The sequence below is a fragment of the Macrotis lagotis genome, chromosome 8, assembly GCF_037893015.1.
Source record: "Macrotis lagotis isolate mMagLag1 chromosome 8, bilby.v1.9.chrom.fasta, whole genome shotgun sequence".
In the NCBI taxonomy this organism is placed as follows: Eukaryota; Metazoa; Chordata; class Mammalia; order Peramelemorphia; family Peramelidae; genus Macrotis; species Macrotis lagotis.
The window spans coordinates 44,485,147-44,500,470 of NC_133665.1; the positions used below are offsets into that span (position 1 = coordinate 44,485,147).

Genomic DNA, 15,324 nt, shown 5'->3' on the forward strand with positions numbered 1-15,324 from the left:
CTTTTTTGGGGTCAGAGTTAGTGGATAAGATGAAATTTGCAAAAACAAGAAGAAAAGAAAAAATGGGCATGAATGAAATATTTTTAAACTACATAGAAGAAAACAGAAGGAAACATACAAAGCTAACACTTTGTTACTACTGTGCCAAAATGTAATACACAAAAGATTAAACATGTCACAATTAAAATTCAATCCTCTTTATTTTTCTTTTTTTATTTATATTTATTATTTATTTATTCTCATTTTATACAATGGCTTTTATACATTAATAAAATATTCTTGTTTAAGAGTAAACGAAATACCCCCCCCAAATAAATGTAGACTCACTTGAGTGATAAAGTAAAGGGGAGAGAAAAAAATTAAAATTAAAAACAAATAATAGTAATAATTGTAGGTCTGGCCAGGTGGCACAATGGACAGAGCACCAGTCCTGGAGCCAGGAGCCCCGTACACCCAACAATTACCCAGCTGTGTGAAATGCAAGCCACCCCAAGCCCACTGCCCTACCAAAACCAAAAAAAGAAAAAAAAAAGAAAAAAGACCCAAAATAAAATAAAATTGTAATAATAGTAGGGGTGGCTGGGTGGCAGACAGAGCATTGGCCCTTGAGCCAGGAGCACAGTCATCCAAATCCAGCCTCAGATACCCAACTATCTCCCTCCTATGCGGCCTCAGGCAGACCACCCATCCTCATTTGCCCTGCACCCCCCCCCAAATAATAATAACAAAAAATGTGCTTGAGTCTTTGTTCCAACACCAACAACTCTGTTGCTGGTGGATCACATTCTTTATGATAAGTCCATCGCAAAAGTTACTTCCATATTTTTCCACCATTGCCATTGCTGAATGCAACTCCCTCCTTTCATACTATATTTTCTCTCTCTCTGACTGCTGTAAGGTAGCTGAGTGGTGCAGCAGACAGATCCCTGGTCCTGGGGCCAAGAGGCCCCATACCACCCCTTAGTCCCAGCATCCACCTGGCCCTATAATCCTGGACAGGTGTTCCAATCCCAGCCCCTTGCAAGAAGTAAAAAAGAAAATGTGTTATATCTGACCACTCTCCTCCTTGTGGCCCATCCTCTCCTCCATCACTCACATCACCCCCTTCCCCCTGTCCCCCCTTCTCCTTTGTACTCCAGATGCCTATACCCCATTGAGTATATATGTTGTTTCCTCTCCTAGCCACCTCTGATGAGAGCAAAGATTCCCTCATTCCCCCTTGCCTTCTCCCCTTCCATATCATTGCAATAGTTAATTGTAATAAAGAAAAATCTTATTATATGAAATATCTTGGCCTATTCCCCCCCTCTCCTTTTTCTTTCTCATATTACATTTCCCTTTTTTCTATTGACTCCATTTTTACACCATATCTTATCTTCAAATTCAGCTTTCTCCTGTGCTTCAACTATAAAAGCTCTTTCTACCTGCTCTATTAACTGAGAAGGTTCATATTAGTATTATCAGTGTCATTTTTCTATGCAGGAATACATGCAGTTCATCATCATTAAGTACCTCATATTTTCCCCTTCTCCTCCAATCTCTGTGCTTCACCTGAGTCCTGTATTTCCAGATCAAACCTTCTATTCAACTTTGGCCATTCCAACAGGAACATTTGAAATTCCCCTGGTTCATTGAAAGTCCATCTTTTTCCCTGGAAGAGGACATTCAGTTTTGCTGGGTATTTGATTCTTGGTTGCATTCTAAGCTCTTTTTACTTCTGGTATATTATATTCCGGGCCCTACAAGCTTCCAGTGTAGTTGCTGCTAAGTCCTGTGTGATCCTGACTGCAGCTCCACGATATTTGAACTGTGTCCTTCTGGCTGCTTGTAATATTTTCTCTTTGACTTGGGAGTTCTGGAACTTGGCTATAATATTCCTAGGGGTTGGTTTTTTGGGATCTCTTTCTTGGGGGGATTGGTGGATTCTCTCCATTTCTATTTTTCCCTCTGCTTCTAGAATATAAGGGTAATTTTCCTGTAGTAATTCTTTGAAAATGATGTCACAGCTCTTTTCCTGATCATGACTTTTAGGTATTCCAATAATTTTTAAATTATCTTTCCTAAATCTGTTTTCCATATCAGTTGTTTTTTCAATGAAATATTTCACATTTTATTCTAATTTTTCTTTTTTTTTTGGTTTTGAAGTATTGAGTCCTAATTTCTTGTAAATTCAACAATCTCCCTCAGTTCTATTCTTTGTCTGAAGGATTTGTTTTCCTCAGAGAGTTTTTTTATCTTTTTCCATCTGGCCAATTTTGCTTTTTAAAGCATTCTTCTCAATAGCTTTTTGAACTGTTTTATCCATTTGATCTAAGCTGGTTTTTAGTATGCTATTTTCTTCAGCATTTTTTTTGGATTTCCTTGACTAGGTTGCTGAGTTCATTTTCATATTTTTCCTGCATCTCTCTCATCTCTTTTCCCAGTTTTACTTCTAACTCTCTCATTTGATTTTCAAAGTATTTTTTGAGCTCTGTCATAGCCTGAGCCCAATTTCTGTTTTTTCTTGGAGTCTTTAGATGCAGGAGCTTGTGCTTCTTCATCTTCAGACTGAGTGTTTTGATCCTTCTTGGGCTCATATGCAAAATATTTCTCAATGGTGTTCCTCTTTTTTCTCTGCTTCCTCATTTTCCCAGCCTAAGCCTGTTTTGGGGGTGCTTCCTGAGCTTTTGGGAACACTCCGACAAGGATCTCAGTGTGTGAGGCTCTGTCCTCCCTCCTGATCTGTGAATGACCATATGCACGCCCCTCTGCCACGGGGCTAAGGTGGGGGGGGGCCCTGCTGTTTTATTGGGGGGCCTAGACTGGGATCAGGATGTGAATGTGGTCAGAGCCCCAGAATCCTGTTCCAGAGGCAGAGCTCTGCAGTCTCTCTTCACTCCCCTCCCTAGGTTCAATAGGCTCATGCCCTGGGGGCTCCTGCTTACTGGCTTCTCTGTTTCCTGGATCTGGGTTGTGGTGGCCAAGCTGCTCACTGTGTGCCCTGAGGGCTGGGCTTCACGTGCTTTCTCTAGCAGAGGGCCCCTGCTGTTCCCCCAATTTGTGCCCAGTGTTCCCGGGGGCAAAGGTCAGGAATCTCCCCTGCTGCTGTGAGCCACAGCTCCCAGCACCCTGGGGCTGCCTCTGGGAGGCTGAAGTTCTTTCGCTCTGGCAGGCCGCCCCTCTGGCGGGCTGCCCCTCCAATCCCGGGGAGCAGAGCCTTTCTGCTCTTTCTGTTCTTTTCCAGGTTACTTTGAGTACTGTGTCACTGGGTCCCTCTGTGGGTTCTGTCTCTTGAAAATTAGAGTCCTTAGTTTCGAAGATTTATGAGAGAGACCATCCGTTCTTGCCATCTTAGCTCCGTCCCCCAATCCTCTTTATTTATTAAAATATTAGTGTTTGTTAAATTGTATTCCCCTCAAAAAAATTTTAAAAAAAGATAAGGAATAGACATGGAATTCCACTATTAAAGGGGAATTTTCAAGGGAAGAAAGTTCTCCTACCAAAGCAGGTTGTCACTATCTTTATAATATGTAGTCTCAAAGAGTTACCTAGGCCATGGAGAGTTTGAGTTATATTTGAATCAAGTTACAGTTTGTTTGACTATCAAACCAATATGAGCTTGGAATGCTCTATCACAGATTGGGCACAAATAGTTTGTGTGATCATTTGTTGGGAAGATGTCTAAATTTGTTCATCTCACATTTCTTTTGAGCTATTTCAATTCTGCTGCTCATAGCACAACAATAGGTGGTACTGTGCCAGTGACTTCTATGAAACACAATCAATCCAAAGTTCTTAGGAAAGACCTTGATAATGTCTTGGTATCAATTTTTCTGACCACCATATGAGCATTTACCCTAAGTGAGTTCTCCATAAATGTTTTGGCAAACATACATTTGGCATTCAGCAACATGACCAGGCCATTAGAGTTATGTTCTCTGCAATAGAGTTTGAATGCTTGGCAGTTAAGCTCAAGAAAAGCTATACTTTGTTTTTCCAGGTGATCTTCAGAATCCTCCTAAGACAATTCAGATGGAAGCAATTCAGTTTCCTATCATGGTGCTTGGTATACTTTCCAGGTTTCACAGACATACATCAATGAAATCAGCACAATAGCTCTGTAGACCTTCAGTTTGATAATCAGTCTAACACCTCTTATCTCTCATATCTTCCTTCAGAGCTATCCAAACACTGAGCTAGCTCTTGCAATGTGTGTGTCAACCTCATTATTAATGTATACACCCCTCAAAATTATACAGCCAAGGAAAGTGAATTTATTCACAGTATTCAAAACTTGTCCAGTTGTTGTAATCAATATTTACAGATGTGGATGGTGTGGTATTTACAGATGTGGATGGTGTGGTGCTGGCTGATGGAGTATGTATTTTTTGCTGTTAACTGTTTGACCAAAATTAGCACCAGCAACAGAGTTACTCTGTTCTTTGTTTCATTTCAGCTTCAAAGGCTGCATTGAATGCATCATCATCTGAAAAAGAAAAATCACACACTAACACCCACTCTCCATTTTAGTCTTGGCTTATAGTTTTTCCAAGTGGAATACCATCAGGGCTATAACTAACCTTGATGCTGTGTTTATCCTCATTGAAAGAGTTTGACAACATGGTTGAAAACATGTTAAAAAGCATCAGGGAGGGGCAGCTAGGTGGCACAGTGGATAGAGCACCAGGCCTGGGGTCAGGAGGACCTGAATTCAAATCTGACCGCAGACACTTAATAATTACCTAGCTGTGTGACCTTGGGCAAGTCACTTAACCCCACTGCCTTGCAAAAAAATGACAAAGAAAGCATGGGGGAAAGCACATAGCCTTATTTCATGACATTAATGACTAGGTCAGTGTGAGTGCATTGTAGATTATCCAGAACCTGATCAAGAATTTGACATATAATAGCAATGAACTTCTCCAGGTAACCAAATTTTTTAATAATTTTTCATAAGTCCTCAAGATTGACAGTACCAAAACCTTATTCAGCTTTACAAACATTGTGTATGGAACTCCTAGAATTTCTCCTGGAATTGCCAGGCAGCAAAAATCATTTTGATCATTGATCTGAAGTCAAGAAGATCAGTCCAAATCTGGCCACAGACACTTCTTAATTGTGTGATCTGGCCAAATCATTTAACCACTGTTTGCCTCAGTTTTCTCATCTGTTAATTGGGAATAATAACAATAACTCCCTCCCAGGGTTATTGTGAGAACTAAATGAAATAACTAAAGTGCAGAGTAAAATGCCTGTTACATAGCAAATTCTATGTAAAATAAAATGATTATTGTTGATAATCACTTTATGAAAGTACTTAGCAGTATAATTGGGACCTGAAATAAAAAGCACATCTAACACTTGGTGTGTCTTTTTTGAGAATCTTGTATAATGATTAGTTTATAATTAAAATAACATCATAGTTTAGTTAACTGGTCTTAACTGATATTCACCATAATTAAGAACTTGATTTTCCCATTTTCTTTTTTCTATCTTCTTTTTAAAGACAGTACCAATGTAATAGACAAAAAGTTTCTCTCTTAGAGTGTTCTAATTGCAAGACCAAAGTTCAACCTATTATAATAATCCATACAAGTAAAGAGCAAAGTCCCTTTCATGATCATTTTTAATCCTAATTTTGTTAGTTTAAAAGAAACAGAGTCTTTGGTCTTGACTTTGTGTCATCCATGAAAATGATAAGAATGCAAGTCACAGGAAACAATCAGAGGGAAATGGATAAAGGGGTATCTCCTGACTTGGGAAATATAGTGACACATTGGATAGAGTGATGAACCTGGACTAAGGAACATCTCAGTTCAAATATAACATATACATGTAATAGTTGTGTGACCCTGGGCAAGTGTCTAAATCTGTTTCTCAGTTTCTTTAACTGTAAAAGTGTAATAATAACAACTACAACCCAAGGTAGTGAGAATAAGGTGATGATAAAAAGATATATGAAAAGTAATCTGCAAATCTTAAAAATGTTCCAATATTTGCTATATCATAAATCTATCTTTTAATAGATTTTTAGTCTCTATACTCAAGTGAAATTTATTTATATTTTTCTTGTAGTCAAAATGGAGATACATAGGATGGATGATGACAGACATACATGGACTCATAACTGAATGAAGTACTGAATCCTGTGAGTGTTCATTATTGAACTAACAGGAGGCATCTAGTGGAAAGTTCTCAATATTTTGTTTTGATTCCTCAGCAATTTTTTTAATCAGTGACTGGATGACACAAAGTTGAGAGCAAGAACACTAGTTCTGTTGATTTTTTGGCAGAATTGAGCTGAATTAGTCAGATAATTATGTCTACTTCTTACTTTACTTAGATGAAACTTGAGAGTTTTGCATTTCATTTATTATGTTACCAATAAAAATAGTTTAACAAGTTTGAGTTTAATTAGATTGTTGGAATATCCCTAAAGCTTTGAAGTTGCTGACTTTCACACAGTCCCTATGTAAATCTTTAAATGACTTCAGGGATCACAAAATTCTCTAAGGAACACTGAAGGGATGATGTGGGGATGGAGATTTAATGATGGATCATTTAGAACTATTCAGGGTCCATGGGCTAGAACAGGCATCTAAAACAGAGTTTATTGGTAGTATTTTCTATGTAAATTAATGCCATGGTCTAATAATAGAAGTGGTAGTATTCTGTCAATCCTGGGCATGTTTCATGATATTTCTGAATTTTAATAATCTAACCCTTCCTGATAGAAGAAAGGTAATTATGTAAATAGACTATAATATAGTTGTGACCTCATATAAGACAAATATGTGGTGCAAACAGATTACATATTTATAAGCTTGGTCCTCTTTCAAGCCATCAAGACATTTTTGAAAATGTGCATAAAGTAGATTGTTTGTTCAAGGAGCTAAAAGAACACCCACTAAGGAGGAAGAAGAAGAGGAAGGGAAGATAAAAAAGACAAGAACAGGAAAGAGGAAGAAGAGGAAGAGGAGTTCTGAATCTCACCCTCAGGTAAATTAAAGTGGTGGGAACTGTTTTGGGAAGGGTCATTTTCAGAAATGGAAGTGAGAAATAGGAGTAGATATTGAAAGGGAAATTCATGTAGAATGGGGAAATTTTATTCAATGATACTGAAGGCCCCTCCCAGATCTAAATCTAGGATCCTATTATCTTGTGTTCTGTGAGCTTATGCAAGATAGGCAGAATTAAATTAGGGAACCTATAATGGAAGATGAAGATAATTCCAAAAAGAAAACCAACAGAGAAGTAGGCAAATATGAGTGTCAGTGTTCTCAGCTATAAAATCATATGAATTCTGAGGTTGCTTCTAGATTCTACATTCTTTCCTGTGAAGTCACTTGCAGCTCTGATGTTATCTGGCATCCTAAGATCCATTTTCTAAAATCCTTTTTTACTATGACATACATGCATCAACATTTCTTCAGGCTCTAAAATTCTATAATTCCATTATTCCAAAATTCTTTTCTGTTGGATTCAAGATCAACCATAGCTATACCTGAAGCCACTGTGCATACTCACAGAGAAAATTATACCTTCCTTCTCTTTTCAAATGTATTCGGCAATGTGGTTTATTATCAGAAATAAAATTTGAAAATGTGAAAAATGAGACTGGAGACTTATATTTTTGGCATTTTTATCTATTCTACCTCATACTATGCTTGGCCTATTTGATTGAACTCTCCTGGTTCTGTTCCTGTCTCTGAATTTACTCTCTTGATCTTTATTCTGACTCCTTGTGTTCTTTTCACATGAGATATGTTAGTAACCGCAAGATGATCTTCATCCCTCTCCCCTGTTAAAGCTGGAACCAAGAATAGTTATGGTAAAAAGAATAAATAAGACTTTGTCTCATAAATGAGGACTATATAGTGGCACATTGTATAGAGTATTGAATCTGGAGTCCAAAAGATCTCAATTCATATATGGCCTTCTATACTTAATAACTGTGTGACCCTGGAAAGTTACTTATTTTATTTGCTTTCTTCATCTATTAAAGGGATGATAATGACACCTGCATCCCAGGGTTGTTGTGTGAATTAAAAGATGTAATATATGCTAAGACTTAAAGACTTAAAATTCTCCATAAATGCTAATTAGAAGTAGTAATATCATCATCATCATCATTATTAGGGACTATAATAACCTTAAGATGCATAAGTTTATAGAGAATTATACATATAAACTCAAAATTCATGAAACTATTATAACTGGATTGGTACTATCAAACTTCAGATGGGCCCTTAGTAATATAAAGCATAATTTTTATTCATTTCTGATTGACTTCCCATTACATATTTTAAAGTAGATAACATAACACTTGATTTTTTTTTTCAGTGGAGTCCCATCTCCCCCATCATTCCTCCCCCTTTTAGCAAATCAAAGACTCAGAGATCTATGGCTAAAAGGAACTCCAGAGTTTATCCAGTCCAACCTCCTTGATTTATAAATAAGAAAACTGAAGTCCAGAGTAGTTGTGACTCCCTTATCTGAGGGAAACTGAAGGAATTGAGGGGATTAAGACACAAGTGGTTAATTGTGGGAATTGAATGAACCATACTGATTCTATCTTGTGACTTAATTCTGGAGCTAGCTCAATTATGTTTTTATTCAATTATGGTCTAATCCCACTTCTGTCCTGTGAGGAAATTATTCAATTGTGGAAATTGGGAAGAAGCCATATTTTATTATTTGAACTTAGTTCTGCATGACTGAAAAACTATACCATCTCTACCAGCTGCTTAGAGACCCTTAAAAAAAGGCCTGGCTTATACTGAGCAGAAATGCAGTCAGATCCAAAGATTGATGAGTGAAGTTTACTCAAAATTCTATATCTCAAACAACCCATATGTTTTATCTGAAAGCTGATGTACTGATCAACCAGTTATTGTCTCCATGTCCTCTTGATAAGACTACTCTTTTTTTTTCAGAATTCAAAGTATTTCTCTTTCCCTCCTCCAATTGAAAATTTCTAATCTTTCATGCAATTATAAATAAGAATACCTAGTGTTATATTATTTCCTTTTAATTAATCAATCTAATTTGATTAATTTTTTTAAGTATAAAAAGCCTTTCTCCTCTAGGTATACACCTAAGCTGAGGAGGTCTGGTCTCATTCTTGCTTGGAAGAACAAACAGTTGTTCTTCCTCAGTCATTTCATCTTTCAGCCACCTTTCTAGATCATAATAGATGGTAAATATCAGAGGTGAAAGTTGAATAAAAACATGACTTCAGATGCAGCATTCTTTCCATTTTCCCATACAATTTCCTGTGACCTTGCCTTTCCTACTTTACTGATATCAATTTTTTTGACTTATGCTGTCCCAACTTCCATTCTCCATTACTCTTATTGATTCTCATCTATTCTCTCCTTCTCTACATTCTATTTAAGAGAAAAGTTTTATTGTTGCTTTCTAACAACAATGTGATTGCATCCTAATGAATCTGTACCCAATAGAAACTTCTTTTGTAACAAAGAAAAATTATTAAGCCAGAGAAAACATTTTGGAATGAAATGAGTTAGTAAACTAGATTTTAGTGCCTATTAGCCTACTGGGCCCTGTGCTTAGTGCTCTAAAGAAAGGCAGATAATTTCTTCTTCCAAGGAGTTCACACTCTAATAGGGGAGAGAAAATGCAAACATTGTTGCAGAAAAATATAGCTGTATGTATATATACATGCATGTTTACACATATACATGAAAATTGGAGATAATAGAAAAAAGGTGCTAGCACTAAAGAATTCAGGCAAAGTTTCTTAGAGAAGATGAGACTCACTGAGGTTTAAAGGAAACCAGGAAAACAGGGAAACAGAGATAAGGAGGGAAAAATTCCCAGACATGGGAAAAAGTCTAGAGTCAGGAGTTGGAGTATCCTATAAGGGGAACAGCAAAGAGGGCAGCATCACTGGATCAGAGCGATTTCAGGGTGGAATAAATTTGTTGTTGCTGTTTGTCCTTCATTCTTGAAGAAGATCATGACATCAGGGACATAACAAGTGCATGAATTGGATTTGAATGAGGGGATGCTATTCAGTGTCATCAATCTCATTTTCTTCTCTAGAGTCATTTGGGTTCCAGTGGCCAGATATGAATCAGGATGACTGGAGATGACCCAGGATGTAAGTCAATCAGGGTAAAGTGACTTGCTCAAGGTCACACAGCTAGTTAATGTAAGTATATGAAGCCAGATTTGAACTCTTGTCCTCTTGACTTCAGGACTAAGTGTTCTATCCACTGCACTACCTAGAAGTTTGGGATAAGTTATAAGAAGGTCAAAAATGTTAGAATGGATTGTTACAGTACGATTTAAAATCCAAACTGGAGTTTTAGAGGTGTTTTATTTGGAGAAGATAGAGATCCCTGGAGTTTATTGAATTGGGGAAGAGGGTTGACAAGATCCATTTGACATTTTACAGAAACCAAATTGACAACTGAGAAAATGAATTGAAGTGGGGAGTCTCAAGTCAGGGAAACCAACCAGAAAGTTCATTGCATAAAGTGATGAGAGCCTGCACCAGAGAAGCCTTCCCATGTTTCTCTGAATCTTCATTTTCTTTTTATCGATTCTTAAAGTAAAATAATACTTTTGAGGTTTCTTAACCTCCAAGTTGTTTTAATTTGCATTTCTCTTTATTAAAGATTTGGAAAATACTTTCTTAAGCTTATTGATAGTTTCTCCTTTTTGTTAGTGATATTTGGTGCAAATATTCTCCTTAATAGTTATCTTCTTTTCATATTCAATTACATTGATTTTATTTTTCACAATATTCTCATAGGAAGAGATTATCTCATTCCTTCTGAAGATTGGTTCATTTACCTGTACTTTTCATTCTACTTCCTTCTATTTCTTCCTGGATCTACACCTTCAATCATTCTCCTTTTTCCTGGCACCTTTCTTACCTTTCTTTATCTCTCCAACAAAAAAGCTATATACAAATATGTATTTTGTATGTATGTATGAATATATACATATATACACAAATATTCTCTATTTTTTTCTCTTCCCACTTACCTCTCTCCCCCTAAAGTCTGACTTTTGACCTCATCATTCAATTCAAACTACTCTTACCAAAATTGATTATATCGTAATTTCTAAATCTAATGATCCTTTCTTAGTCCTAATCCTACCGACCACAAGCTCTTCCTATTTACTTTGTCATGATGCTAATATTTTCTGAGAGTCATCCCTGACTCTTCTATCCTCTACATATATAATCAATTGCCTGACCTTATCTTTTTTATCTCCACAACATCTCTCATAAGCATACCCTATTTCTCTTTCAAATTGCCATGACTTTACATCAGGTCACCATCACTTTTCTCCTGGATTATTACAATAGTCTATGTGCCCAGTTTCTAGTCTTTCCCCCTCCAATTCATTCCTTGCCTAGTCACCAAAAACACAAATCTTACCATGCCACTCTATTGCTCAAGTAGCTTTCAGCACCACCCTGTACACAGGTGTGCCATGGCAAAAACAAGAGACGCCCTTTCTTGTGAGAAAGTAGTAGAAATCACTTTATTGAAGAGAATTGAATAGGAGAGAACAGTATTTTCTTATATTTGCTTCCTTCCCCTCCCCAGAGGAGAGAGACTCAATTTCAATTCAGTGCAATTCAACAACCATTTTCTAAGTACCTACTATGTGCCAGATCTTGTCCTAAGTAGAGGGAATGAACATAAGAAAAACAAAAATTAGCCCTTGCCCTCAAGAAGCTTTCAATCTAATTGGGGAAGATAATTTACCAAAAAAAAAAAAAAAACTGGAAAGGAGGAAGAACAAGAGGGGTAGAAAATATGGGGACATCTTATTCTGACCTGGAAAGTTCAAATTCTGCCTTCCAATTATGAAAGCTTTGGGAGGAGCTGAGTGATCCATCTCCCAGTCCTCCAATCACAGATTAGAGAAGGATAAGGGATTTGGAAAGGCACTGTGTCTCCAAAGCTGGTAAACCATGTGATGAGATTTCAAGGGATCCACCTATTCTGGGAGGAATAAATGTTTCCTGGGATTCAAATCAACCATAGCTATAGATGGAAAATGGAGAGTGCCCAATAAAATTTTAAAACTGCTTAGAGCATAATTTAAAGCCTTTCACAATCTAAATTCACTCTACCATTCCAGATGGATTGTCCTCAAAATGAGCTTTATTTTTCTACCTAATTAAGCAAGTTGCTAGTACTTAAATTTATCACTCCATCTCTTGCCTCTATGCATTTGCAGAGCTTGTCCCCATGTCTAAATTGTACTTCTTTTTCACTTCTGCACCTATAATTCATATCTTCCTTCAAGGCTTGCCATTTTTTATATGAAGCCTTGGCTAATTCCATTAATTTTTATTGCTTTTTCTCTTCTCCTCAAAAATATCAGTTTATATTTTGTATCCTTGCAGCAGAACATAGATTCTTTGAATCTAGGACTATTTTAGTCTTTGTGTGCCCATTGTCTAGTATACCTGCATTGAATATAGTTAATTCATCATGGATAATCAGATTCCTAGAAGGTATGATCTACATGGTCTTTCCACTTCCTCACCATCTTCACATTTCTTGGTCCACTGAAAAATAATTCTAATTCTTACTCCTTTATAACAATTACTATCTAGTTCTAAAGTCAATGTGCTTTTCAATGGAAATAAAAAAAGAAAAATTGGGAAATGGATTGTTTATAGTTCAACATATTAATATATTATAATTATTCATAATTGCTGTTCATTCCAGTTGCTTTGAGATGTATTTGTTCCTAAATTATAGTGTGGCACAGTCAAAATAAGATGGATAAGGAGAATTACACAGATGTGACTGAATTCTTTCTGATCGGACTTTCTCAATATCCAGGCCTCCAGATGTTTCTATATGCCATTTGCCTGATGATGTACTTGGTGATTTTGTTAGGAAATAGTATGCTCATTATCATAAGTATCCTGGACCCCCACCTTCACACACCTATGTATTTTTTCCTTGGAAACCTCTCCTTTCTGGATATATGTTACACATCCTCCTCTATACCTCAAATACTGATAACTGTTATGTCCAAGAGGAAATCCATTTCCTTCATTGGATGTGCACTTCAGATGGTTCTTTCTCTTGGATTGGGGTGCACAGAATGCATTCTCCTGGCAGTGATGGCTTTTGACCGGTATGTTGCCATCTGTAATCCCTTGAGATACACCATAATAATGAACAATAGATTGTGTATTCAGATGGCAGCTTGGACCTGGATAATGGGGTGTTTGAACACTTTGCTACCCTCTGTCCTTGCCCTGATAAAGCCTTTCTGTGGGAATATCATTGATCACCTTACTTGTGAAATCTTGGCTCTTCTCAAGCTTATTTGTGGAGACATCTCCATTAACGTGTTACTCCTCACAGTTGGAAGTATTCTCTACTTACTCACTCCTTTACTACTCATTTTCTTTTCTTATGTCTTCATCCTCTCCACCATCCTGAGGATCAACTCAAGTGAAGGGAGAAGGAAAGCCTTTTCCACCTGTTCAGCCCATTTGACTGTGGTGATCTTATTCTATGGATCAGCCCTTTTCATGTACATGAAGCCCAAGTCTAAGGACACCAAGATTTTTGATGAGATTTTTGGGCTGTCCTATGGTGTCATCACTCCAATGCTGAACCCCATTATTTACAGTTTGAGGAACAAAGAAGTGAAAGGTGCTGTGGAGAAACTCCTATTGAGAAATCTATATTTGAAGAGAATGTGACATTCTTTAAGACTTATAATTGGTTGGTATTGTGTCAAATTGTCATTTGAATTCAAATATTGTCATTCCTTTTGTTAAATTGTGGTGGCAAAATTTAATGTCTGATCCTCTTCCTTTCACCACAGGGTGTGCATGTATCTCATTTGAGACACAGTTCCATTCCACAGAGTCCCCTACAAGAGGTCCTTTGTAACTCCACCTCTTGGACTCATGAAGTTTACAGAAACTTTTATTAATAAATCATGCAAACACACATATACACACATATCTTAATGGTGTTCTTATACTGGCAAGAAAAGTAGTTTCCAGTTTCCCAAATTCAAATTTAGAAGAATTAATCAAAATTATTAATAAAATACAAGAATTTTCTAGAAAATATATAAAATGAATGTATGTATTCATGTATATGTTTAAAAATTTTATGAAGGCCTTACATTATATAAAAATTAAATAAATTATAAAGTTATATAAATTACATGATCCTAGCTTCAAGAAGTTAATATTATGGGGTGGAGCCAAGATGGTGACAAGAATGGAGCCTGTCTTAGGCGCTCTCTCATAAAACTTATAAGCTAAGGACTCTATATTTTTGAGAGACAGAACCCACAGAGGGACCCAGTGAGGTAGTTCTCCTACTCAAGGTAACCTGGAAAAGAGCAGAAAGGCTCTGCTCCCCCGGGGTTGGAGGGGTGGCCCACCAGAGGGGTGGCCCGCCAGAGCAAAAGAACTTCAGCCTCCCAGAGGCAGCCCCAGGGAGCAGGGAGCCACAGCTCACAGCAGCAGAGAAGTTTCCTGAGCTACACCCCGGGGACCACTGAGCACAAATTGGGGGAACAGCAGGGAGACCTCTGCCAGGGCTAGCATGTGAAGCTGAGCCCTCAGAGGACACAGAGAGTAGCTTGGCAAGCCCAGTTCCAGGAAACAGAAGCATGCAGAGCTGATAAGCAGGAGTCCCCAGGGCATGAGCACATTGAACCTAGGGAGGGGAGTGAAGAGAGAGAGACTTCCAAGCTCTGTCCCTGGAACAGGACTCTGGGGCTCTGACCACATTCAGATCCTGATGGCAGTCTAGTCCCCCCCAGACTCATGGGAGAGGGGGGTAGCATATGATCATTCACAGATGAGGAGAGAGGACAGAGCCTCAAACACTGAGACCCTTCTGCAAGTGTCCCAAAAGCTCAGACAGCACCCCAAAAAGAGGCTCAGGCCAGAAAAATGAGCAAGCAGAGAAAAAAGAGGTACACCATTGAGAAATATTTTGCATATGAGCCCAAGAAGGATCAAAATACTCAGTCTGAAGATGAGGAAGCACAGGCTCCTGCATCTAAAGACTCCAAGAAAAACAGAAATTGGGCTCAGGCTATGACAGAGCTCAAAAAAGACTTTGAAAAATCAAATGAGGGAGTTAGAAGAAAAACTGGGAAAAGAAAGGAGAGAGATGCAGGAAAAACATGAAAATGAAGTCAGCAGCTTAGTCAAGGAAATCCAAAAAAAAGGCTGAAGAAAATACCATGCTAAAAACCAGCTTAGGTCAAATGGATAAAACAGTTCAAAAAGTTATTGAGGAGAAGAATGCTTTAAAAACCAAAATTAGCCAGATGGAAAAAGAGAGAAGAAAACTC

The 15,324-nt window shown here is 37.6% G+C and overlaps 1 protein-coding gene across 1 annotated transcript; it reads left to right on the forward strand.

Moving 5' to 3' along the window:
* Positions 1–12,760: 12,760 nt before the first annotated feature.
* On the forward strand, positions 12,761–13,702 carry LOC141494776 (olfactory receptor 13D1-like). Its single transcript, XM_074195970.1, has one exon. The coding sequence runs from the start codon at positions 12,761–12,763 to the stop codon at positions 13,700–13,702; it is 942 nt and encodes a 313-aa protein (XP_074052071.1).
* The last annotated feature ends 1,622 nt before the right edge of the window (positions 13,703–15,324 follow it).

Coding starts and splice junctions, on each gene's coding strand:
- LOC141494776 (XM_074195970.1), top strand. CDS start 12,761: ATGGATAAGGAGAATTACACAGATGTGACTGAATTCTTTCTGATCGGA.